General features: G+C 45.2%; 1 protein-coding gene across 1 annotated transcript; it reads right to left on the bottom strand.

Annotated features, from left to right (window-relative positions):
- Window positions 1-455: 455 nt before the first annotated feature.
- Spg21 (SPG21 abhydrolase domain containing, maspardin) lies at window positions 456-27,712 on the bottom strand. Its single transcript, XM_021206445.1, has 9 exons — window positions 27,495-27,712; window positions 23,120-23,206; window positions 19,897-20,058; window positions 15,350-15,430; window positions 13,030-13,175; window positions 7,574-7,682; window positions 6,063-6,170; window positions 3,520-3,660; window positions 456-1,077 (listed from the first exon to the last, which is right to left on the bottom strand). The coding sequence occupies exons 2-9, from the start codon at window positions 23,180-23,182 to the stop codon at window positions 961-963; spliced, it is 927 nt and encodes a 308-aa protein (XP_021062104.1). The 5' UTR covers window positions 23,183-23,206; window positions 27,495-27,712; the 3' UTR covers window positions 456-960.
- Between the last annotated feature and the right edge of the window lie 166 nt (window positions 27,713-27,878).

Genomic DNA, 27,878 nt, shown 5'->3' with positions numbered 1-27,878 from the left:
TTTATAGCCATCCAGGATGGGAAGGGATGTGGAAAAGTGCGGGAGGCAGGCAAGGCTATCCACAGGCTGGAAGCTTTCTACATTGGATCAAGAGCTGGAGACAATCTACTCTTTCCTCCATATGTATTAAAACCACTTCTATCAGGCGTCAGGTGATCTTTCAGGATAACATCTGTAATCCTAGCACTTAGGAGGTGGAGGCAGGGGGATCAGGAGCTCTAAGCTAGCTCTGGCACATAATGAGTTCAAGGCCAGCCTAGCCTAAATGAGACTCTATCTCTTTTTTAACAAAACCCATTAATGAGAAAAATGAAAACAGCACATGGCCTACAGTAGCAGTATGCAGTTAACGGCCAGCCATGCTCAGCTAGAGTGATGGAGCTGTTCACCTGACATCACACAGCACTGGCCAGCAGCCCAGAGGGGCAGCCACATTCATCACAGGAGCCACTTGCTGAAATTCAATTTTTATTCCAAATGTAATGTCTAGAAATACAACAGCTAATACTCAAAATGGTGTGCTCAACTGGAAACTAAAAAAGCTGATGTGTAGGGAGTGGCCAGCAGGCTGCCAGCCTCGGCGCTCTGGTTATGCCCAAGAAAGCATAACAATGACCGTCATTCCTCTTCCAGCCTGGAGGTGCAGCAGTTATAGAAAGCAGGAAAAGAGAGAACGCCACATGATCCCAAGCCTTTGAGATGAACACAGAGTGGAGAAGACTGTTGGTAGCAAAATTTTCACAATTCTTAAAATGGGAGTCTTTAAAAGTTCTTCAAATTTAAAAGTTTAAAACAAAAACAAACGCGGAGAGGGGACAGTCACACTGGCTTAGAAGAGCTGATGCCTGTCATGAGATTGACAATCAGTCCGACTTCCAGAACAGTGAGGACCAGTGTGCCTGACCAAGGAACCTGAACTGATTGTGTAAGAGCAGGGTGGTTCGTCATCTCTCGCCCCATCTATGGCTCCTCCTGGCTGAGGCTGAGGCGGCCTTTCTGCACCTCCAGTTCCTCCGCACTGACTACTGACGGATCGATGGCAGCGTATTTGGTTCCATGGAACTGCAGCAAATGAATCTGGAAAAGTGCAGATTACTTTGGTTATTATTAGGGTTTTGTTTTATGGTGCTGGGATTGAAGCGAGGGCTGCACAGTGCTATACACAGGCTCCACCACTGGGCGACCCCCATCTCCAGTCCTGAGTCTTTCTGAGATTATGTGGAGGCCAGAGAGCAACATCAGTGTCACTCCTTAGTGGGCCTCTGTCCCCCCCTTTAAAAAATTTACTTATTTAGGTATTTTATGTATGAGTACTGTTTTCTTGTTCACCAGAACAGGGCACCATGTGAGAATTGAATTCAGGACCTCTTAAGAACAACCAGTGCTCTGAACTGCTGAGCCATCTCTCCAGCCCTTGAGGGCTCCTTTAAGAAATTACAATTTACTGTTTGTATAGGTGTGGAAGTCAGAGAAGCTGTGGGAGATGGCTGTCTCCTCCGCTGTAGTTTCCTGGCACTGAACTGGGTAGTCGGGCTTGGTGACAGTTCGTTTACTCACTGAACCATCATCACTGGCCGTCCACCTTGTCTTCTGAGATAGCCCCTCAGTGGCAGCAAGCTTGGCAGGTAGGAGAGGCTGCTGGCTGGTCGGTCCAGGGTCTGCGTGTTTGTCCCTCCCCGGGGCTGTGCCACCACACCCGCTTTTTTAAACCTGGATTGTGTGGACTGAGCTCAGACCCTCCTTGTCACATAGCAAACACTTTACCACTGAAATCTCCCCAACGCAGGGTCTTCATTTTGCAATGACTGTATTATACAGAGCAGGAGGTGTAGCATGGCTATTAACAAGCGTGTTGGGATAACAAAGTTTTCCTAAAACTACACACTAGACAAAAGCCAGCAAAGAAACGAGTATGGGTCCCATGATGTAGCTCAGATGGGCCTTGAACTTCCAGCAATCCTGTGTCAGCCTCAAAGTGCTGTGATTACAAATATTCATCGCTGCGCTGACCAAAGAATTGATGGGACCTCAAATTGTTTTGTGTTCCTGAGCAGCGTCTTCTGCCAAGTCTTCATGGATATCACTCCCCACCCACATCACTCCCATGTTTCCTGTATATGGCATGTAGAGACCCAAGGTTGCTCACTCTCCATCTTAATCATTGAGGAAGGCAGGTAGCAATTAAATCCAGAGCTCTCTAATATGGCCGATCCTTTTTTAAAAACTGTATACAGGGGATCTGTCTACACATCACATTCAATCACATTAATGTAGTGTTCTTGGAGGCCAGAAGAGGACGCTGGATCCCCTGGAGCTAGAATTTTAGTTGTGAGGTGCCAAGTGGCAGCTGGGAATTGAACCTAGGTCTTCTGGAAGAGCAACCAGTGCTCTTAACTGCTGAGCAGTCTCTCTGGCTCCTGAGATGGTTGGTCTTGATAGCCAGCTTCTCTCGGGAATCCCCAGATTCCACCTTCCTGGGCTGGAAGCTCATGCAGGCTCCTGTGCTCATCAGGCAGTTATGCGACTTTGGGATCTAAACTACAGTTCTCAGACTAGTATGCCATAAACCCATCTCTGCTGGCCTCTTTTTAAATGAAGATACACCTCTTTTTAAAAGATTTTTTTTTTTTAAGATTTATTTATTATTGTAGACAAGTATACTGTTGCTGTCTTCAGACATACCAGAAGAAGGTGTCAGATGTCATTATGGGTGGATGTGAGCCACCATGTGGTTGCTGGAATTTGAACTCAGGACCTTTGGAAGAGCAGTCAGTGCTCTTACATTCTGAGCCATCTCACCAGCCCTTTTAAAAAGTTTTATTGAGTGTTTTGCTCATGTGTGCCTGGTGCCTGTAGAGGTTGAAGGTATTGGATCTCTTGGAACTGGGGTTTCAGATGTTGTGAGCCACTGTGTTTGTGTTGGGAATCAAACTAAGTCCTGTGTAAGAGCAGCCCGTGCTCTTAATCACTAAGCCACCTTGCCAGGCAGCCCTTCATACACATCGTACCCAGCCCGATGCTGCTCTACTCGTGGATGTTCTGGGTGAGGTCTTTCCAGTCTCTGGCTACTGTGGCTAATGGCATGGTGGGCATCCCTGGGCATCCTTGGGCATCGGTTTCTCTATGGTTAGGATTGCCTCCGTAGGATCTACTTCCACAAGTAGCGAAGAGCATTAAATGGGGCTCGCTCACCGGGAGGGTGCCTGATGCTTCTTGCCTGATTATCAAGGCAGCTACCCCAGTCTAGTAATCTCTTGAGAGAAGGAGGTGGTGTTTTATTTCTGCCATTAGTATATAATCAGATCAAGAAGTAATTTTCTGAGGCTTGGAGTGTTCCATTTAGATGTGGTGTCTTGCTCTGGCTGCATTCCCCACCTCCAGGAGACAAGGTACACCATATTAAGTGCCACTATCACAGTGTACAATGCAAGGCCTGCTGATCTAGAAGAGGACTGTTAAGGGAGCACTGCCTTGGGGGTCTCTACAGCTCATATATTCTGGGGTCCAGGTTGGACTTACCTGCACATAAAGATTGACCTCTGCACTCCTGCACAGGTAGGGAAAATTGCCTCCTGTCTTAAGGTGAGCTCTCCGTGCATTAGGGTACAGTTTGTACATTTCTTCCTTGGCTTCTGTTGACAGCGCACTCTGGTCAAATACCTTTGAAAACACACAAGGCTGAAATCTCATGGCATCCTTAGGTCAGTACAAAAGTCCCACGTTGCTGAGTGCCAGAACAGCCAGAGATAACCTCCTGGTGCTGTTCCTGGTCAAGTCCAACTCCAATGCAAGAGGCTGGACATGCAGCTGTGTGGCACAATGTTTGCCTAGCATGCGTAAGGCCCCATCCCCTATCCCCATCTGAAAAATTAAATTCTAATTCTAGCTTAATATCTCAGCTATCGACTTTGCTGCCAAATGTTTCTCGCAGCTCACATGTAGCTAATTAAATACTAATAGTGAATAATCACTAGAATACCAGTTTCAAAAATGATGAAATCTTGGGGCTGGAGAGATGGCTCAGAGCTAAGAGCACTGGCTGCTCTTCCAGGGGACCCTGGTTAGGGTCCCAGCACCCACATGGCAGCCCACAACTGCCTGTAACTCTAGTTCCAGGGGATACAAACCCTCTTCTGGCCCCACAGCCAGATGATGCACTTACAGACATGGAGGCAAAACATCTACATACATAAAGTAAAATAATCTTTTTTAAAAAGAAAACTAAAGGCAGGAGGTTCAGACTCTTTCTGGGAGGAGGTGTTCTGGCAACTAAACACATGGCTTTGGACATCTTTCAGATGTTCTCTGAAGCATGCATACAAAATATTTTTTGAAAACATTTTAAAGATAAGCATATGTATATTTTGTGTATATATGGAAACTAGAGGTTAACCTCAGATATCATATTTGTTTTTTAAGACAGGGTCTCTTGATGGCCTGGAACACACTAAGCAGGTTCGACTGGCAGGTCAGCAAACCAGGAACCTGCCTGTCTGCACCTCCCCAAGGCTGGTATTACAACAGGCATGTGCCACCATGCCTGGTGTTTTGGTTGGTTGTTTGTTTTACTGCAAGTTCTGGGGCTGGAGAAATGGTTCAGCCATTAAAGGCTGGACTCAAAACCAAAATGTCAGAATGCTAAATGAACCAGAACCCTGGGCATTACTGAGGGAAATGTAAAATGATATAGCCATTGGAAGACATTATGTCAATTTCTCAAAAAGTTTTAAGTAAATTACATGTGTGTCACTGTGTGTGTGGGTACCTGAGGAGGATAGAAGAGGACACTGGATCTTTTAGAGCTGGAATTATGGACAGTTGTGGGGAGCCATGTAGGTGCTAGGAACAGAACCTGCGTCCTCTATTAGAACAGGATGTGCTCCCAACTAATGAACTATCTCTGCAGCCCAGAAATTACAAGATTTAAAAAAGCAAGGACTCGGATCCTTTCATCCCCATGTTAACTGACATCCACAACACTCAAGCTTCTGACAGATGAAGACATCAACAAGATGTAAGACTTAGTAACAGAATACCATTCACATACATTATGGGGCCAGTGAATCTTTTTCAATTTTTATTTTGATATTCATAGGTGTTTTGCCTGCATATATGTCTGTGTACCACCTGCATGCAGGTCAGAGGAGGGTAGCAGATCTTCTGAGCCATACTTAAAAATGATTGTGAAGCCAGACAGTGGTGGCACATGCCTTTAATCCCAGCACTTGGGAGGCAGAGGCAGGTGGATCTCTGAGTTCAAGGCCAGTCTATCTACAGATCCAGTTCCAAGACAGCCACTAACACAGAGAAACCCTTTGAGAACACACACACACACACACACACACACACACACACACACACACACACACGGTTGTGGAACCTCTACAAGAACAGCCAGTGCTCTAACCAGCGAGCCACCTTTCCAGAATGAATCTTAAAAAACAAAACAAACCAACAATTTTATTTTTAATTATGTGAACATGTGAGTTCCTCTGTGTGGGTATATGCATGTGAAATCACTAGAGTTGGTGAGAAAATAAAATACCCCAACCCAAGGCTTGAGGTGTACGGCTGAGTGGCTGAGTTCTGTTCCCCCCATGTTTACACCTCCCCCATGCTCTTTTTTTGTCCAGAGAGGATGTGTGTGGATGTTTGGCAGAGAGGGCCTGAGATGCCGAGGAGGTGGAGTTACAGGTGGCTGGGAACCACCACACCGGTGCTGGGAACCAGACCTGGACTCTGGGCAAGAGCAGGCAGTGCTCTTCACCACAGCCATCGACTCTCCAGACTGTGTTAACTTCTGGTGGAGGAGAGCAGAGACAGTCTATTTACCCCTGGCTGGCCTACAACTTGTTATATAGCCAGGCTGTCTCCACCTTCAGTATCTTCCTGCTTCTCTGCCTCTGCAGTGCTGGGGTCCTGGCATTCACCAGCACACCTAGGACAAGGGTGTCTGTCACTCTTGTAGGTTACTGTGCAACTGAAAAGGCCAAGGTGTGTTGGAAGAAAGAAGCATGGTTATTGTCATCAAATGATGATCTTGGCTATATTTATAGACTTACATCCATGATGGTGACGGGGATGTCCCGAATCTTATGAGGCTCCACGTAGGAATTCTGACAGTTGAGAGTTAGTCTTGAAGCCAGTTCACTTTGACCCAAACTCTCCAGCTGCAGAAGAGAGGAGATACAGGTAAGGGTTTGCAGAATTTTGTTCTCATGCATACAGCAGGTCCGTAAGTGACGTGGTGCTTGTTATGTTGGAGACGTGTATGGTGGAAAGCCCACCAGTGAGAAAACGCGATCTGAGAGACTGATCGGGGACTCTCGGGCTCGGGCAGTGAGTGGCCTTCTCTACTGTGGCACCCTAGTCAGGCTCTATAAATGCCACGTGGTCTTCTTTTGGCTACAACCTATACTGCCTGTTTAATCCAGGTGCACCCTAACTTATATGCCTCAAAGGTGACAAATCCGCACATAAGGACCTCAGGGACCTTCTGCCCCGTGGGTCTGAAATGCCAGAGTGCGGGCTTATCATACTGACCTGAATGGCTCAGGAGGGAGGTCAAGGGGAAACTGATTCTGGCTGCTCAAGGAAGCACACGCCTGTAACCTAACACTCAGGAGGTGAAGCCTGAGGCCACAAGATACCTCCTCTCAAAAAAAAAAAAACAAAAAACCCTCCCTACCCTAAAGGAGCCAGATGCACCGTCTAGTGTGAGGCCTGGGAAGCCACTGTCCTTTCAGGCAGTCTTGCTGTACATCTAGGCTGGCCTCAAGATGGAGACCCTTCTGCTTCAGCCTCCCAGCTACTGAGGTCACAGGCATCATTACCATAGCCAGGCTGAACAAACATTGTATGCTTATATTGCTGGTGCCTGTGAGGCCAGCTGAGGGGGATGGAGCCCCGAAGCTGGAATTTCAGGTGGTTGTGAGCTGCTTGACATGGGTTCAGGGAACCCAATTGGAGTCTTATGGAAGGGTAGTTCATGCCCTTAACCATCTCTCCAGTCTATAAGCTGGTGCCCTCTGTAGCCTCTTAATTCATTAAATAGGTTTTTTGTTGTTGTTTGTTTTGTTTTTGTTTTAATTTTTTTAGACGGGTGTGTAGCCCTGGCTGTCCTGGAACTCACTCCACAGACCAGGATAGCCTTGAGCTCACAGAGATCTGTCTGCCTCTGCCTCCCAAGTGCCAGCCAGGTTCTTGAGTTTAGGTCTGGCAAGCATTACTCTCCTAAGGTCCTGTTGGATCTGGATGTGCAGCAGCTGCTGGGAAGCACTGATGGAGCTAGGCCCTCCCCACAGTCGGGTCTGACTGAAGTACTGGAGTTAACACAGGACTGCTCCACAGAGACCTCCCGACACACCCACAGACGATGGACCTCCTTTTGCATGTGCACAGAAAATCCCAGTGAAGCCGGGCCTGGTGGCGCAGGCCTTTAATCCCAGCACTCGGGAGGCAGAGGCAGGCGGATTTCTGAGTTCGAGGCCAGCCTGGTCTACCAAGTGAGTNAAAAAAAAAAAAAAAAAAGAAAATCCCAGTGAAAGGGTCCCAGGAGGGTCACGATCCTTACCCTGTCCACCATGAAATCAATGGCGTCAGCCATCATTGGGTCCACTGGGCCAGAGGAGAAGTTCCCCAGAACAATTTTCTTGAGCATAAATGCTGGCATCAGCCAGAAGCTGCAAAACAAGGGCAGGGGCCTGTGACTGACCCAGAAAAGAAGTGTGATCTTCAACACAGAAGCTCCATCACAGCAGGACGCCTGGAATCCAGAGGACAGCTCAATTCCCTCCTGAGCCCAACAACCAGCCTGAGTTATACAACAACCAGCCTGAGTCTGAAACCAGCGGGTGTGTGTGTGTGTGTGTGTGTGCCTGTGTGCACATGTGGCATAGGGAGATGATGACTGAAAAAGAAAAAAAATCCTAAGAATTCTTCAAGTTGGCTTACAGATAAATGAAAGCTTAAATAAAATGGAATTGATCATTAAACTAGAGGTCTTTAGGTTTACAAGAGTTGGGTAAATCTTAGCAGTGACATATCTTGACTCTATTAGCAAAGGTAAAAGTATGTTTGGATCTGTTAATAAACAACTTTTCCTAAACCGTGTGTATGTAGAGAAAGAGCTTAGGCTTGCTTTATTCTTGACCTTAACCCAAAAGTGAGGTCACTAAGAATTAGGATTGGAATTAGCATATCATTCTAAATAAGCAAAGACTACAAAAAGGAGCTGAGCTGCATTCTGATGAAGGCATTAGATCATAAAATACATTTTACTGAAAACACTGTCTAAATTTAGGTATTTCTGTAAAGTTTGTTTTAAAATATCATTTTGTTGTACTATTTTATTTTGAGACTATATAGTCTGGCTGGCCTGGACTCTTGCTCCACAACTGAAGGCATGCACCAGCACACATGGCCTCATGATCTGTATTTCAAGGAAGGAAGCAAGAAACATGAAAGAAACACAAGGAAAGGTACAAGTATGAAGTAAGTATGAAGAAATTTCGTAGTGAGGAAAGTTAAAAACAGAGTTTGTTTGGGATAATAAATATTTTGTCCTAAAGTAGAATGGTTAGATTGCTCCAAACAGTACATGAAAGGCGAAGAAACACCAGAACAAGTAAGAGAGCCTGTGAAAGAAAACTCACAAGAAGAAACCGAGATCAAGGGAGCTGGGCAGTTGGGCCAGGCAGACACTTCCCCTCTGATGAGGCCTGTGGAGGTCTTTGGGTGTTGGACATTTCACAACATGGCTTGCTTAACTGACAGAATGATAACCTTTCCTACAGAAAGACTTCCTTCCAAGGCGTAATTCCCTCTGTCTTTGTAGTGCATTGACTGAGCATGCCCGTTACTAGGAGGTGAAGGAGCACTGACTGACCAGGCGAGGCAGGAGGGACACAAGTAGATCCCCAGAGGCTAACAGGAAACCATCCCAATGACAAGAATATACCGGGATACAACTGATAGGGAAGGTCTCCCTGGGAGCATTACTGACATGGGCTCTTCAGGAGTGATGAAGGGATACCCTAACAAGAGACTCTACAAAACACCAAGAGCCATTTCAGTTCCTAGCGAGGACATATCAGTGCAGACCATAAGGTAGCACATGTGGCATGAGGGTGATATTTAAGAGCAGAGTAAGGGCTAGGATGTGGCTCAGTTGGTAGAGGGCTTGCCAAGCATGCAAAAAGCCTGGGGTTCAATCCCCAAGACTGCATAGACTGGGAATGGTGGTCCACACCTGAATCCCAGCACTTGAGACGATCAGGACTTCTAGGACACAGCCAGACAGTTGGAAGCCAGCCTAGAAAACATGGAACCCGTATCAAGACAAAACCCAACAAAACAGGGCTGGGAAGATGGGTCACAGGGTAAAGTGCTTGCCCCACAAGCACCAGGGCTAGAGTTCACATTTGTGGTGCCTGAGCCAATGCAGGGAGCGTGTGGGAGGTCAGGGCAGGGAATTCCCAGGGCAAGATGGAGAGCTAGAATAGCTATTCTAGACTCTGCCTCTATGTGAGACGGACAGTGATGGTGGAAGATACTGGATGCCAATCTCTGCCTCCAAATACATGACATCCTCCCCCACCCCAAAAGCAGAATAAGAGAAATCTATAAAGGATTGAGGGAGCTTTTTGTACAAACTTGTTCTGAGGGAGGTGATGTATGTAACACTTATGGCGTTTAATAATACAGAGCAACTACAGGAGGTGGGGGGCAGACACAGGATGCCTCCTTGTTGGCTGCTGCATTAGACTGGAGGGAAAGGTCTCTCTAAACACTAAGGTGCCTGAAGCAAAGGACTGGCCCACCTCGGTCAAGGCGGAGGAACAGCAGAATAGAGAGCTCTAATGTGAAGGTACAAGGGCAGGAAAAAAGACTGGGAGGTCAGGAACTTACGGCACTATACAAACTGCCCCACAGGAGTCCTGGGTAAATCTAACAGCCAACAATGACCTGATTTCCTGCTGGATACCAGTAATATTTGTTCAGAACTGAAAGGTAGCCAGAACAACAAGAACAACAATAACACTACTTTACAGGCTGCTCTCCTAATGAGAGTCTTGGGAAAGGCAGTGGTATCCTTTTGTAACCTTCAGAATGCTATTCTGGAATTCCACCACAAGCACAATTTCTTATAGATGCTGAAGTGCCTATTTCCCTTCAGGGACAAGATTGCCCACCTATCCCACATGCTCAAGTAACCTTTCGACCAGGACAGCTCAGCCCCAAAGTCCAGCTGAACAACCTGAAGCCACCAAGACAGGTAACAACAGTCCTGGGATGGGGGCACACAAGACTGAGTTCAATTCCCAGTTAGATTGCCTTAAAAGATGGGGCAAAGATTCTCATCAGATCTCCCTTGAAGAGAAGAAGTGACAAAGCCTCATGTCTTTTTGTAACTAGACTTATTCATTTTATGTGTAAGTGGTTATCTGCATTTATGTCTGTGTACCACATGCTTGCTTGGTGCCCATTAATATAAGATTTATTAGTTGGACATAATGAAATGAGCCTTTAATACCAGCACTTGGGAGAAAGAAGCTGGCAGATGTCTGAATTTAGTGAGATCTGTCCAAAAAAAAAAAAGGTGAAAGTAAAAATGTTAATACATGTAAGTATAAAATCCTGCAAGACTCCACATAACATCAGAACATCAGCATTCAAAAACCATCTTCAACTGAGTATCAAGGTCTAAGGGAAATGGACTTGTTGAGAACCTGCCCTTCTAATGCTGCTCACTCTGCTGACAACTACTGCTTGTGGAGATTACAGGGACCCCTTTTCACAGTTCCAGGAAAAAATACTCCCAAGAACTATTTGCATGAAAGTGGCAGGACCTGCTCAACAAAGCTTTGCCAACACGGAAGTGACTGAATTATTTAGCCAACTGTGATATAACCTGCTTCGTGCTAAACCATAGATACATACACAGTTCGCTTACGGACAGTCTGCTATGTCCTAAATGCTGCTGTTCTCAACCTTCCTAATGCTGCTTAACCTTCAATACAGTTCCTCATGTTGTGGTGACCCCTGAAAATGAAATTTATTTAACTGTCACTTCACAACTGTAATTTTGCTACATATGATCTAAATATTTTTTGAGATAAAAGGTTTGCCAAGATAATTTTGCTACATATGATCTAAATATTTTTTGAAATAAAAGGTTTGTGACCCACAGGTTGAGAATTGCTGTCCCACAGGCAAGGACACATTTGCTGTTGTTTAAACAAGTCCAGGCAGCATCTAACTAGATCTGTGGTAAATGACCGATTTTGTTTTCTCCCTTTGCAGAATTTGGAGTCCACGTCATGGGTTTAATGTAAAACCTCTGTATGAGGCTTTTGTTTTTGTGGCTTGAGACAGTCTCTTCTCTTGTAGCTATGACTGGCCTCAAACATCTGACAATTTCTCCTCCAGTTTTTTAGAATCGGGATGACATGTCACCACAGCTTGCTTCTACCATGAGGTTTTTAAAGTCTGGAAAGAATTAAGTCCCAAGGGCTGGGGCTGTAGCTCACTGTCTGAATACTTGCCTGGCAGGCACCAAAGCCTTGGGACAACCTCTGTGTTTGTTCCCTTCTATATCCCCTCCTTATTAAAGAGGAGGAAGAGGAAATTATGCTATGCCAATCCCAGTGTGAGGTATGAGTTACCTCTGCACTGAATTGTACTACTCTGCTCCCAACTGCTCGGCTGTTGTTCTCAACCTTCAATACAGTTCCTCATGTTGTGGTGACCCCTGAAAATGAAATTTATTTAACTGCTACTTCACAACTGTAATTTTGCTATTGTTATGGATTATGATCTCAATATTTTTTGAGATAAAAGGTTTGCCAAGGTATTGTGACCCACAGAATTGGGTCTGACACCACCCTCCCAAGTATCAATGTCTAGAGACCATTGAACTAGTATGTTCATTCAGCTATCTGGGCCTCTCTGATCAAGCTTTGCTGGGCATGTGGAGGGGACAGTAAGCGGGATGTAAAGTGAGTAAGTAAACAAAACAAAGCAAAGCAAGCATAACAAGAAACCCAGAGACTGAGCAATGGCTCAGGAGACACAAAATGTCATCTAGGATGCTAGCCTTAGTCAAGGAAAAGCAGGTTGTTAATATCTCGCAGTTACTCGTGGGTGTCCAAAGCATCACTAGGTGACCATAATCTACTGTTATGACTACCAGAAGGGATAACCTAGTGAGTGGAAAGCTGGTTTATAAAGCAGAGTGGTTGGTCACAACTCAATTCTAACTAGATCTCTGGCTCCTCCAACTGTTTTATCTCAATATAAACCTTCATATATTGATAAAGAAAGACCTACAGAACAGGCCTTTGCCTGTGTGTGATACATGCCAGAGGACACAGCTGGCTTCCTGCATCACTCTCTGCCTTATTCTCTTGAAACAGTCTCTTACTGGTTTTAGGTTAGGCTGTCTGGCTAGCAATCTTTCTGTCTTCACCCCTACCCAACCCAGCACTGGGGTTACAACCTAAACATCAGGATTCACATCTGAGGTGTCCTGACATGGCTTGCACTCACACAAGCAAAGTTTCAAAATAAAATGTTAAAATCAATAAGAGGATGGTTGAGAGGAACCTGGTACTTTACTGGTTGCTCCTAAAGCAATTCTTTCTGAAGAACAGGACATCAAGTGTCAAGATCACACCATTATGAACTAAGTGTTCTTGTCTTTCCTTTCCTCAGGTGATCACTCCTCAGGGCACTAACACAGAAAGGAAGGAAAGCAAACTGTATGAAGATTTATCTCAGAGTATGACAGAATGTTGGGGAAACCCACATGAAACTGTGTTGATTTAGAGAACTGATCCTACAAGATAAGCGGGACAGGACAACATCTGTTACTATAGCAACAACATCTGTTACTGTACCATGACTACATGCCCAACCCACACAGAGTAGAGTTGAAGTTGGAGTTCATAGCATTCTTTTCTTGTCTACCTCCTATTCCCACTGCATCTAATTCCCCCAAAGCCAACACTTAAAGATGCACATCCTTACCTGTTTGCAGTCCATGTTTGGTTGAAGATAGAGGTGTCACTGAAGGCATTGCACAGGATGAGGGAATGCACTCTGGGAGACTTGTGAGTGTATTCAGCAAATTTCTGAGCCAAAAAGCCTCCCAAAGATGCCCCAAACAGATGGACCTAATCATAAGCAAACACAAGGCAGATCCTAAGCACTGAGTTGCTTCAATTTGTTGTTAATAGCAGACTATATCATCACTACCTAGCAGGCTCAAATATCTACAGCAGTTATAAATTTAACAAATATTTTATTCAAATAAATGTATTTACCCCATCAAGAAAACAATATTCTAGAGAGTTAAAAAGCTGACTTAGCAGTTAAGAGTGCTTGCTGCAGTCATGAGGACCAGGGTTTGATCCCAACAGCTATGTGAGAGGCTGGTGTCCTGCACATACCTGTAGTCTCAGACCCTGCCTCAGAGGAATGGGTGGAGTTGACAGAGGCGTAACATCCTCTGCTGACCTCTGAAGTACAAGCGTCTGCACACACACTCACACAAGTCTAAAGCGAACAAACAAAACCCCCTGGGGAAAAAAAAACATCTGGGTATGGTTGTGGGGAGTGGAGGTGACTGAATGGGCACCACTGCCAGAGCACGGCCATGTCAAGGAGTCAGAGTCTCTCTCTGGACTAAATGTAAGTGTTGATGAGAAACTGACCTTCAGCTAAAACCAGTGTTTTGTCTGTCAGTGTGTGCAGACACTATCAACCACAGCTTCCTCCTCTGGGGTGACTGCTCCCCTCTACCTCCCTCCTGTTCAGCTGTATAGTAGTAAATAATTTTTAAAAACCTGCCTTCTTGCTCAGTGGTATATAATAAATTCACTGATAAACAGCTGGTGCATTTCCATCAGAGCACAAGGCCCACCGGAGCCCAGCTTTTCTGTACAGGAGTCTGACCGTCCTTCATTCCCTCGTCACCCCAGTCAGGTTTCTAGGATCCAGCTGCATGGGTTGCAGACAGTGATGGCTCATATCTCTAACTCTCCCAGCATTTGGGAGGTGGAAGATCCAAAGTTCAAGATCATGGTTGGCTACACAGTGAACATGAGACCAGCCTGGGCTATATAAACTTTATCACACAAAATAAACCATGATCTAATGCCCTAGAAACCAAAACCTTTCTGAGGACATAATCTTGATAAACTCTCAGATTTTAAATCTTCAGATTGGGGACATTCAACTGATAAAAGGTATGCAACTAATCCAAGATTTGAGACGCATGTCTAGCATTTGAGATAGGGATACTCGCCCTGCGCTGACCCACACTACGATGGAAAGAACCTCAGATACATTATGCTAAGCAGAAAGAGACAGCGGCAAAGAGCCATTTCTTATCTAATTACACTTAGGTAAAATGTCCAGATAAGCAGATAGGGCCATAGAGACAAGGCAGACTTGGTTGCAGAGCTAGGAGTAAAGATGGGCAATGACTGCTAATATTTTTTTCTACTTGCACTACAGAAAAAAAATGTGTGTTTGTGTGTAGACACAAGCACAGATGTCATGGCCTGCACATGGGGGTCAGAGGATGTAGAAGGCCGAGGTCCCTGTGCTTACAGATAAGCACTAAGGAAACCAGGAATGGTAAACACGCATGGCTGTCTCTTTAAAGGCAGAGATATATAACCTGTTTTCCACCAGAAGGCTGGAATGTAGTTAATAACCTAGTGACCTTTGTGCTATCTGTATGACCATACCAGACCCTCGAGGCCCTTAAGATGTCACATGTAGTTATCTATAGAACCTATCTTTATAGAAGATGTCACAGGTAGTTTATGAAGAGTTTTGATGTAGTCACGCCTTAAGCTTTATTGGGCACACAGGATGAGTTAATTACCTTTAAAAAAAAAAATTGTGCTGCGCTTAAATATGACTAAAATAAACTGCCTTCTTATCCTTCTCAGACTGTTATTCTGCTGGCCTTGGTAGTCACAGATGCCCTCCATATCTGGTGCTAATGTACAACTGACACCACAACAACCTACAGCAAGGGGCTCTCTTCGTCGGCCGTGTGGTCCCTGGGATGGCTTGGTGGCAAGTGCCTTTACCATCTTATTGGCCCAATAAATTTCCTTTTTGGAAAGGTGGGAAAAAATGCTCCAAAGTTGAATGTGTTGACAGCTACAACTTTATCTGGAAATTTAAAGCATGTGACTGTCTACTTTAAAAAGGTACATTGTATGATATGTGACTTCTATCACAATAAAGCTATCAATAAAAACCAAGACAGCCTTAGCCTTTATAGGATTCTCACGTCAGTCGCGCTCTAAGTTACTGGTTTACTACTCACTCTATCCAGTTGTAAGTGGTCTAAAAGTTTTCTGAATCCATCACAGAATTCAAGATGGTCCCAATAAACTGGATACTGCAACTGAAATAAAAATTTTAATTTATATTAGAAATTTAAAATGCTCCTCCTATTTGAAGAGTTCAGGAATCACATAACTTTTCCTATTACCCAATCTTTGTTTCTTATTCTAAGTTTGTGAAAATAACATTTTAAAGTGTTTAATTTTTTTAAAAAGATTTATCTTGCTGGGTGGTGGTGCACACCTTTCATCGCAGCACTTGGGAGGCAGAGACAAAGGATTGCTAAATTTGAGGCCAGCCTGGTCCACAGAGGGAGTTCCAGTACAACCAGTTCTATACAAAGAAACTTCGTCACAAAACAAAAACAAAACAAAATCTTTATGTATAGTGTTTGAAAGCCATATGCACGTAGGTGCCGATGGAGACCAGAGGAGGTGTCAGGTCTCCTGAGGCTACAGTTCTGGGTAGTTGGGAGCTGACATGCTGCTTCTGAGAATTAAACCTGGGTCCTCTGGAGGAGCAGCCAGTGCTCTCAATGCAGCTCCTCACAACCATTTCAATCCACATCAATTTCCTTCCCAAAGAGTCTGAGGGTCAAGAGCAACGACTGCAGAGACTGTCCAGGTAAAGAGACCAATTCTGTTCTGAATTGAGACTATGAGGTGCACAAAGACAGGAGAACCAGAAGTAAAATCCTGTCTCAAGAAGACACTCTCCACCCCCTTTTAGTAGCATTTAAGGAATTGCTCAATAAAATGGTCCTTTGCAATTTTCTCAGCCTTTCTGATTTCCTGTACTTTCACTTACAACAAAAAGTATGGTAGTTGGCTCTAAGAAGCCTGCTACTTAATCCCAGCACTTGGGAGGCAGAGGCAGGCGGATTTCTGAGTTCGAGGCCAGCCTGGTCTACAAAGTGAGTTCCAGGACTATACAGAGAAACCCTGTCTGAAAAAAAAAAAAACAACCCAAAAGACAAAACAAAACAAACAAAACAAAAGAAGCCTGCCTGCTCTACCTCCAGCAAGGACAGTTTAAGTGACAAGCTCATTTCCAGGGACTGAGGCTTTTCTCCTAAGAATTTCTCCAAGCACGTCTCTCTCTGTGTCTGTGTGTCTTGTGTGTCTGTATGTCTGTGTATGTGATCTCTGTGTGTGTCTCATGTGTCATTGTGTCTATGGGTGTATCCTGTAGGGCTGGAGATGGCTCAGTGGGTAGGGGCACTAAGGGCACTTGCTGCTCTTTCAGAAGATCCAAATGTGGATTCCAACATCCACACTGGGCAGTTCACAATTGACACACAGACACAAAGATACAAGAGACACACACACATACAGAGAGACACACGGACACACAAGACACACACAGACACACACATGGAGAAATTCTTAGGAGAAAAGTCTCAGTCCCTGGAAATGAGCTTGTCACTTATGAGTCCAGTTACAGGGACTTCTCTGATGAGCTGCGCTTGCTCATTCATTCATATTCTCTCTCTCTCTCTCTCTCTCTCAAAATAATAAATCTTAAATAAATAGTATGTTAGCATAAAATTTACAGAAGACAGAAATTATTAACATGGGCTTACATGTAGGAACATGGTGAATGAACAGAATCTACAATATATGAATACTACAAACACCACTTTGTGGCTGTTAATGAGAACTTTGTTTAAAATCAAAAGTGGGCTGGGAAAGTGGCTCAGAAGGTGAAGAAGGTGGGGAAGAGCATGAAGACCCAAGTTTGGATTTTCAGCACTGAAGTAAAAACTGGTAGGCGGCGTGTGTCTGTAACTCCAGTGTTTTTTTGGGGGGTGGGGTGGGGGGCTAACCAGATCCCTCAAAATTCGCTGGCTAATTGATCTGAGTCATGAGTTCCAGGTTTGGTAAAAGACTGAAGTATAGGGTAGAGAGGCTGACAAGCTGGCTCAGCAGGTAACGTTGCTTGCCTCGTACAGAGAGGGCTTGTCCACCAAGCTAGCTTGCCAGCCTGCTAGCCTATCAAATATTGACAGTTTTAAATATATTACTGACTTTTTCAGGATTCACCCCATGGCTAAAGAAATGGGGTCACAGGGCTGGAGAAATGGCTCAGCAGGTAGAGGATCATCAAGCCTAAAGACTGGGGCTTGATCCCTGGGATCCACATGGTAGGAGGACAGAAATGACTCTTCCAAGTTGTCCTCTGACGTCCAAACAACAAACAAACAAACAAACAAACATAATTTTAAAAAGACCCCTGCAGGGTGTGGTGACACCTTGGATTCCAGCACTGAGAATGCATAGACAAGTGGATCTCTGTTGAGTTTGAGGTCAGCCTGGTCCCCAAGATCCAGGATAATCAGGGCTACAGAGAACTTGTTTGAAAAGGAAAAAAGCAAACAAAAAACAAAACAAAACAACAACAACAACAAAACCCTGGGGTTTGGTGGTACATGCCTTTCATCCTAGCTCTCAGGAGGCAGAGGCAGATAGATCTGAGTTTGAGGCCAGCTTGGTCTACAGAGTGAGCTCCAGGATAGCTAGGGTTACACAGAGAAACCCTGTCTTGAAAAACCAAAGGAGGGGACAGACGGAAAAACAAACAACAAGCCGAAGCAGAAAATCAGACAGAGCTAAGGCCTCTGAGACCTGCCTGCCAGTCTGAGGCAGGAAGCCCCGTCAGTATTTGCTTTCTAGAGGGCAGATTAGGTCCCACCCACAGCTGTGGAGGCCTGAGGTGCTCACTCTCCTGGGGTGCTGTGTGTGAAGGGTGACTGAACCCCCAGGACACAGGAGGATTAGCTGCAGAGATTCACACCATCTGATGAAGCCAGAGAAAAGGCCTGGAAGCAATGGTGATGCCAACTGTTCTCCCAAGAAAAGGGCTGACAGCAGAAAGAGGACTGGGACTTGTCTGCTGGGACCTCTGATGTGGAACCCAAACACTGCCTGCCAACTCTGAAGAGTCTAGATTCACCCTGGAGGCCCGCCTCTGGGAATGGTCATGAGGGGTTATCTACATTAGGCTGAGCGTGTGTAGCACCATTCCATGGACTGGGGTCACAGACTGAACACAAGAAGGAGAAAGGGAGCCACGCAGCCACATTCTCTCTCTGCCTCCAACTGCCCAAGCCCCTGCAGCCGTGACATCCCTGCCATGATGCTCTGTTCCTAGAACTGTGAGCCAAATGAACTCTTCCCTTCTTATATTGCTTCTGGCAGGTGTTCTGTCCCTGCAATGCGCAAAGCCACTAATTCCCCTCCCAACACAGAGACAGTGACTGACATGGATTATAATAGCAGCTTACAGGGAGCGGGCAGAACACGGCAGGTCCCAGAAGCCATTGCAGCTACACAGAGCTGAAGACACGTGCTTCCTGTAAATTCTCACATGTACAAGCTTTTGTTGTACAAACCTTGCTCCTTAACTTAAAACTCTTGGTTAAATAGAACTGGCTACAGCCAATTACTGGAGGAATTAGAGGTAGGTTTTGAGTTACCTGGATGTGGGTGGAGAGGAGGAAGGGAGAGAGCATGAGGAGAGGCACCATGAGCACACGGCAAGGAGAAACAGCAAGTATTTGGGAAGACCCCTGGGGAGGAAGCCAGGCCAGCAGTTACAAAGTAGATTAGGGGTTACCCCCAGTAACTGTCAAAGCCAAATAAAATAACCACTTTGAGTCTCCTTTTTTTATTTTTATTTATTTATTTTTGGTTTTTTGAGACAGGGTTTCTCTGGGTAGCCCTGGCTGTCCTGGAACTCACTCTGTAGACCAGGCTGGCCTCTAACTCAGAAATCCACCTGGCTCTGCCTCCCGAGTGCTGGGATTAAAGGCGTGTGCCACCACCACCTGGCTCATTTGAGATCATTCTATAGTCACCTCCCATTTCCCCTTCCCTTTCTTCTCTCAGGTTTAGGTTTTGTAGTTGTTGTTGTTGTTGTTTTTGGGGTTTTTTTGTTTTTTGGGGTTTTTTTGGTTTTTGGTTTTGGTTTTTGGAGACAGGGTTTCTCTGTGTAGTCCTGGCTGTCCTGGAAGTCACTCTGTAGACCAGGCTGGCCTCGAACTCAGAAATCCACCTGCCTCTGCCTCCCGAGTGCTGGGATTAAAGGCGTGTGCCACCATGCCCGGCGAGTCTTCTTTATTTTTATGCTGGTCGGGGATAAGCTTAAATTGATCACACTACAAACCTTTATCACAAGCCACAGAATCTTCCTATGAACACCCTTACTCTTAAAGAAATTCAGGACAGTGGGACACTAGATCAAGCTGTAAGCCTGTTAAGAAATACAAAGCCTTTTTTGATGACAGCTTGAGGATTCTTTCAAAGAAAACCAGTGCAGGGCGCACAGCTTAGTGTATGGAGCCACTTATGGTAAGCATACACTTAGTGGTATGGCGCTCTCTCAGTCATGGGTTTGATGAGCCATGACCGAGAAGTAAAATGGAAAAATATAATCTTACTGAAAATAAAGAGTTCCCATTACCACAGTCAGAGACAGAAGGCCAAAGCCCAGGAATGTGAGATTCAGTGCTGAAGCAGCCATACTTACAGCTATAACCCGGTAACCCCATCCAGTCAAAGCCAGAATCTGCTGGAAAAATACATCTGCAGTTCCACTGACGGGAGGAAGAAAGATGAGAGGACACCTGATGCTTCTGGGGCCAGCGTCGTAGAGCGACCAGATCTTACTGTCATCGTCATCCACGATTATCTGGAGGAAAGATTGAAAGAGGGAAAGAAAGGAGCGTCTTGTGACTGGGGTTTGCAGGTGCTGGTTTATAACAGTCATTGGCAATTGTAATAGACCTTCATGTTTGTTACAGGACAATATGGGGATCGCAGGTGAGTACCCACAATAAGCTGTCCTGGTTTCCTTTTCCTTAGTGCACTTTATAAACTTCCAAAGAACAGGTTCGTAACTGTTTAACTGTTCTGTTTTCAACTGGACTGTCTATGCAGAATAATGGGAAGTCTGTTCTGTTTACCAGTAAACAGTAAACTCTGCATGGTGTTTTATATTTTCCATGAGAGGGTGTGTGTGTGTGTGTGTGTGTGTGTGTGTGTGTGTGTGTGTGCGTGTACACATAAGTGCAGTTTACAGTCAATCTTGAGTGCTAGCCCAGGGGACTGGCTGGGGTCAGCAGGGTCAGAGATTAAACAGCGTAGGCAAGGAGAACTGAGAATCTGGCTATGGGGAGAGCTAGGCACACCCCAGATGCTTCAGGATCCAATGTGGCGCAAATATGAGAAGGAGGAGGGGATTTCACCGACAGATGAAGGACCAGGTAAGTATATGTGTTCGTCACTGGCTCAGGAAATGCTTCAAACCGTTCACTTGAGGATGTGGGAGAAAGTAAATTGTTTTTTAGGAAGGGGATGTGGAGGAGGTTGTCAGAAGCCTTTGTCATTTCGTGTTCTTAGCTTGACAGGGAAGAAAGAACATGAAACAAGGCAAGTCACGTGCTTCACATAAATTGGATGCAGGCTAGTTATTATTATACTTCACTGCACCAACACCTGCCAGTTCAAATCAATAGTTATCTTCTTTTCCCTGAGTGTTCCTAGCTAGCAGAACTGTGGACTCCACAGTCCCTCTGTGGGTAGCAATTGACTAACCAGGGTCATTAGTGTCACCAAGAGCTGACAAATGGGGCAAGCCTAAGTCCAGGGACCCAAATCATTTCCGTCGGGCTTCCCGAGGCCCGACGGGTGAGAGCACATAACTCATGCTTTGACCTTTGTATTGTGCCATTTGTTTTGATTCCTATGTATCTTTTCCCTGTGATTATTTAAAGCAAACAACCAAACCTGATGACCTCTTCAGCCTACACAACAGACCCCAGGCCTTGTAAAGTCATGGAAGAAAGCAAAACCTCAACCTTCTAGAGATCTGTTTCAATAACTAACTTGGGAGGAGAGTGACACAAATCCCAGGCTCTGAAACAGGAGCTTACACACATGTACTCTAAAGCAGCATGTCCTATGAATCGACAGAGGCATTCTGAACATACACCATAAATACCTAAGGGTGTTCAACTGCCTCCGAGTTCTCTGAATGCCAGATTCATCAGAACTTCGTCAGAACACACAGTATCTGCTTGACAACTTTTGTTTTTGTTTTATTCGAGACAGAGCATCTCTGTGCAGCCCTGGCTGTCCTGAAACTTGCTCTGCTCAACAACTTAAACCAAAGCACCATAAGGTCTCAAGCAAACATGTCATGAGAGGCAAGTGTGGGGGAGGAACAGATCAATGAACTGACTTGTAAGAATAGTTGGGTTAGCATGGGGGTTGTGGGACTGACTGAGGGAGCTTGCTGAGGAAGTGCCTCTATCAAGAGTTCGTGGGAGTTACTTGATAGGTTGAGGGAGAGAGACCCTACTTCAATGCTGGCAACAGTTCCTGGGAAGCAAAAGGTAAAAGGGGCTCCCTTTGTACGGTAAAAAGAGGCTCCCTTTGTAAGCAGCCCCAGTTAGCCTGAGTTTGAAACCAGATTACTTTGATTTTTTTTTTTTTTAAATGATTTATTTATTTATTATATGTAAGTACACTGTAGCTGTCTTCAGACACTCCAGAAGAGGGCGTCAGGCCTTGTTATGGGTGGTTGTGAGCCACCATGTGGTTGCTGGGATTTGAACTCTGGACCTTCGGAAGAGCAGTCGGGTGCTCTTACCCATTGAACCATCTCACCAGCCCTACTTTGATTTTTAAACCAAAGTCTAGTAGGCAATAATATGCTGGTTAACTCCATAGACCTCAGGTTTCTTATCCATAGCACACATTGTCAAACTGTTGGGAGCATTAAGATACCTAGGAGTTTCCCAACAGTACCAGGGCTATTAGCAGGAAGCCTCTGCCTAGGCAAAATGTAGCTCAGATTTTTTTTTAAACTCATGCTTGCGCCATACTTTCTCAGCTATCTGCTTTCTAAAATGATTATAACAGACAGCACTGATGATCCTGACATCACAGTACCCAATACTGCTGCAGGGCATCAGCAAAGACTCCCTCTGTGATAGGAATGGTCTTTGTCTAGGATTATCATGGGGCTCGTAGTCAACAGCAAATTTCAACTGAGGGTTTATGTACATCCTAAGCAAACGGGCTCCAGAGGATGATTAGGGTTGAGTAAGGATGCATCTATGGTGTTTGGGTGAGAATGGGCCTCATAGGCTCATATATTTGAATACTTGGTCCTCGGTTTGGGGATGATTAGGAGGTGTGGCTTTACTGTAGATGATGTGTCACTGGGGATGGGCTTTGAGATTTTAAAAGATTCCCAGTATGCCTTTCTTTACCTCATGCCTGTTGATCAGGAGGCTGTAAGCTCTCAGCTACTGCTTTAGCGCCATGCTTGCCTACAATGCTCTCTGCCATTATAGCCACACACTCTAACTAACCCTCTAAAACTGTAAGCCCCAAATAAACTGAGAAGTTGCTTTGGTCATGGTTTAAGAAAGTAGTTAAGAAAGTGTCACTGAAGACAGAGTTCTATGAAGCTTAAGTTTCAGGAAAGGAAACAGAAATGACTATACTACCTACATTTTACTACATTATCTGAGGTTGAGTATGCAAAAGGAATTACAAATAAGAAAATCTTTATACTCCAAAACTGTTTGCATGTGACAGGGAATGGGTGAACTTTACACTCTGTAACATCTAGTCACAGTATTTGGCAATAACCTTCACTACCACACAACTAAGGCACAGCTTCACACCCTCACACAGGCGTCAGCTTCTGTGGCTATGAACTGCAGTAAGCTCGTACTTACCTTTTTCAGGGGAACAGTGCTTCTAAACCAGTTATAATCCGGAGAGACTTTGATCTCTCCCATGATGAGCAGAAGCAGAGGTTAGCCCTGAAATAAAAGCAGATGACAGTTTCACGGCGAGAATTCTCATTACACCTGAACTCACTGCAAAGGCTAGTCTAGCTGCACTAACAATTCTTTAACCAAAGATGCAGGGTTGTTTGCCTCATCCATACAGACTTAAACTACAGAGGACCACAGGATGGATCCTTTCAGTAGCTCCAAAAGAGGACTCCGGTCTTGCAGAATTAAAGAACCACATTAGATACAGAAAACTCTTTTTTTACGCCATCCTACTTAGGAGACTCTGAACTCTTCTGACAGCACCTGAAGAATCATTTTAATGAACTTTCCATATGCTTATAGGACATATACGACAAAGGGGTTAGCAGGCTTGTTTTCAGATGATTTACAACATGTCAAAATCTAACTTTAATTCACATGTAGCTAATACCCAAGAAGGGCAGGGTGGGAGGGACAAACATGCCACTCCCACTGATGTGATTAAAAGCTACATAGGCTGAGATGTAGCTAGGTGTGGCAGAGCATTTGCCTGACATGCATAAAGTCCTGGATTCAGTCCTCCGTGCTGGAGTTACAGAGACGTCTCTGAACACCTGTGATATAAACATAAACATTCTGTAACTTACAACAAAACGTCTGTCTCTAGAGAAAAAAAGGCATGTGTTCTAGTTTGGGAGGAATCTGTTTTGTTTTTTGTTGGTTTTTGTTTTTTTGAGGCAGGGTTTCAATGTGTAGGCCTGGGCTGTCTGAGAACTTGCTCTGTAGACCAAACTGGCCTCAAACTCAGAGATCCACCTGCCTCTGCCAACCACAGGGATTAACAGTGTTCAGCACTTCCATGACTTTCGGTTAAGTCAGTCACCTCTGAGCTTGTTTCCCTAAAGCCTAGAATGGTTTGGCAGCCAGCCTGCCTGATCTGCTGACTACAGGATGACTAACTCCTGAAGAGACTGAACCAGGCCCTCCAAGAATCCCTCCTAATCAAGTTACCCCTGGGCTGGAACTGCCTTTCCTTCTCTGCTCACACAACGTCATTACAGGAACCTGAAATTAAGGTTCCCTGGTCTCTTTTTGTCAAGAGAGGCACTTCCACCCATCCACCAGAAAAGACTCACATACTTACCTTGCATGCTGTTCCCCTACTTCCAGGAGAGGACTAGACTCCCTAGCAGGGCTGAGTTTGAGAGTTCAGAACTTAATTCTAGGCTGACTTTTAATTTCCATTTTAGAAAAAGCTCGGGACTGACAGAGGATTCTAAACTCAGTGAAACACTTCCTCATTCCTTGGCCTTCCCTCAGGGACACAACACTGGACTACTGCCTTTGAGCATCACTAAACTGAACTTGAAGTAAACGGAGGCAGTCCAACTTTAAACTCTAATTACAGTACTGATAGGGTACCCGTCTCTTAGCTCAAAGCAAAGGAGATGCTTTAAAAGAGAGTTGTTAAAATTGTAAATTGTTTTAAAACATCAAATAAACCACCATCAATCGTGCTGAAACCAGTGTGCACAGATGTGGTTATGAACACTAAAACAAAGAACACAATCCTTTACAAAATCCATTTTATCTAAAATATTAACATGTTTAAAAATATCTAAGCCTGAGGCTATGCCAGTGCCTGGCAAATACAGAAGTGGATGCTCACAGTCATCTATTGGATGGAACACAGGGTCCCCAATGAAGGAGCTAGAGAAAGTACCCAAGGAGCTGAAGGGGTCTGCAGCCCTATAGGAGGAACAATAATATGAACTAACCAGTACCCCCAGAGCTCGTGTCTCTAGCTGCATATGTAGCAGAGGATGGCCTAGTTGGCCATCAATGGGAGGAGAGGACCTTGGTCTTTCGAAGATTTTTATGCCCCAGTGTAAGGGAATGCCAGGGCCAGGAAGTGGGAGTGGGTGGGTTGGGGAGCAGGGGAATAGTATAGGTAATTTTTGGAGAGGAAACTAGGAAAAGGGATAGCACTTGAAATGTAAATGAAGAAAACATCTAATAAAAAAAAGAACAACAACAACAAAAAAACCTAAGCCATTTAACCTATTTTTAACATATCTTTCACCGTTTAAAACTGCTTTATTTGATAGCTTCATACATTTATGTAGTACATTTTAGTTAATTTAACTCTCCTGTCTCCCTTAAGTTATTACTTTAAAATAAAAGCAACTAGCGGCACATACAGTTAATCCTGGAATATTTTATATTAGTACAGACTTGAAATACCACCACAGCATCTGTGCACTTCCAACTGAAAACATTTTCTAGAATGTCTGCAGGAGGGAATATTAAAGACAGACTCAACATCCAAGTGTGATGGCACACATCTTTAACCCAGCCCTCAGGAGGCTGACAGCTAGCTCTCAGGGAGTTCAAGGCCATCCTGGTCTACACAGTGAGTTCCAGGCCAGCCAGAGCTATACAGTAATGGTAACACCCTGTCTCAAACACACAAAGCTAAAACATCAATCAACTTGTTAAACTTTACCTCTAGGATCAACCAACTTACAAAAAAACAAAAACAAAAACAAAAACAAATTATCCACAGTTTTAATCAGCTGCCATTCACAAACCAAACTAGGAACAAGCACTCAGGCAGGCACACGAATGAGTTACCTACTTCTTTCCCACAGCAGCAGCAGGGTAGTCCTTACCAAGTCTTCAGTGTAATTCACCTCAGTACTGACCACATTGTAACTAATCTTGATGCATGAGATCCTACACAGCTGTGAGGACACTTTTGCAAGGACAGGTGATTCTAACACTTGTGATAGTTTGGTGGTGAGGAAAGGCGAGACAGTTACCAAATGTTGCCAAATGTTGTGTAGGACCAGCTGACTGCTAGGAATCAAAAAAAAAAAAAAACCCGCTGCAAAGCTAAAGCAGCTGTGAAGGGTATGAATAGGAAAGTTTGTTCTAGCTCTCTTTCATCCACTTAAGCCGGATGCTTTTCCAAGTCACAAGAGAAACATTCTAAAAAAAAAAAAAATCTGTTGCCCAGAAAGTTAGCTGAGACTGTGACCAAACTGGTCAGGGCGAAAAGAAACATGGGCAGTGAGTTCAGGACATATTTGATTTCTCGTGACTCTTGTTCTTTACAAAAAAACAAAAGCACCTGTTCAGGCTGGTGAGGAAAGAGCCAGAGATAAGCTTTATCAAGGAAACCCCTCCTTCAGCCGGGATGCTAAGGCTCCCGGGCTCTTTCTGGACCTTGTGTTGCTGGACAGTAAGTTGGCTAGTTGTGAGTGAGCATGTACTTGTCCTCAGAGTTTCAACAGAACCTGCAGTTCATAGCTGAGGAAGTCGCCTCTACAAATGTTTAACACATGGTCAGTCACATATTGCTGGTCCTTTATCTCAATGTATAGTTGGCTTACATAGGGACAATCTGTGATTGTTAATACAACCAATTAAAAAGGTATTAGAACTAGAGGGCCTCTAGGTGACATAACTATGGTTCTCGGTGTGGGAGAACGCTCGGCCTTAAGCTTTTACCACTGGACTACATCTACAGCCCTGTGGCAGGCTGTTTACTACAGGTCTTCATCCTTCACCACACCTACATGTATGAAATAGCTATCTTTTTGGAGATTTCTTCAGGTAAGCTTTATCCTTTCTCCAGGAACCTATCCACTATCTCTCTAAATGTCATGAGAGAAGCTGCCCGCACCTCTTTCTCTCTGACCCATCGTTTCAAGGTCCTGGTGTAAAATCTTTTTGAAAATTCATACATAACTATTAGACGGCTTCCCAATTTGCAGAATCCTTGCAAAAAGAGAAGCTGGACCACTGCAGATGGAGACAACACAACAGCATCAGCACCTAACTTCTAGCTCCCTGAGAAAAGAAGAAAAAAGGGGCATTCTCTCGCCCTGGTACACCCTTCATGACTCATTCACAGGCCTCGCACCTAGTCTGAGGTAGGCTCTCCAAAACAACTCTACTCGCAGCCCTTAAAAGTTGACTGAAACCAAAATGTTCCTGAGTTTCTGCCCCCACAGTCCCAGGATGGGTTGCTCATGAAAATGAGGATGTCTGACTAAGGATTTTGGACACCAATCGTCATAGGGCCCGCCCTGGGTTCCACCAATTCAGAAACAACAATCCGCAATGAACCGAGGCTGGACCTTAGACACACATAGGCGCCCGCGAGCGCGCACACGCACACACAGAGCTATGGATCACGTGCATGGTCACAAGGACCGGCCCACTCGTGAACTCTGCTCATAAGTCACGCATGCTCGATACACGCCCACCTACACCCCCTACACGCACCACACACCCACGCGCCTGCTTTCCAGGGCCTGCCCCTCACCTGCCGTGGCCGCTCCCGCGTTCCTTTCTTTCCAGCCTAGACGGATCTTCGCCCCGGTTTGGGCGCAGAAGATGGAGTCGGCGGGGCGCGGGCGGGCCCGGCGGCCGCAGATCAGAGGCCCCGCGGGAGCAGCGGGCAGAGGGGGCGCGCGGCCGAGCAGCCGGAGGCCGCCGCCTCCCAGGTTTGGTACTGAGAGCTCCCGGGGCGCGCCTCCCGCTTCCGGGTTCCGAGGGGGCGGGACCAGATGGCGAGGAAGGGGCGGGGCTCTGGCGGTTACTATGGCGACGGGGCGGGCGGGGGAGGCCCGATTCTGAGACTTGCGGTGTACTACTAGAGGCTGGCAGTGGATAAGGGTCAGTTCTTGGTCACTTCTGACAGGAGCAC

This window comes from Mus pahari, chromosome 10, assembly GCF_900095145.1.
Source record: "Mus pahari chromosome 10, PAHARI_EIJ_v1.1, whole genome shotgun sequence".
Classification (NCBI taxonomy): domain Eukaryota; kingdom Metazoa; phylum Chordata; class Mammalia; order Rodentia; family Muridae; genus Mus; species Mus pahari.
The sequence above is the reverse complement of the archived record's forward strand: the minus strand, read 5'-3'. Positions and strand labels throughout refer to the sequence as shown.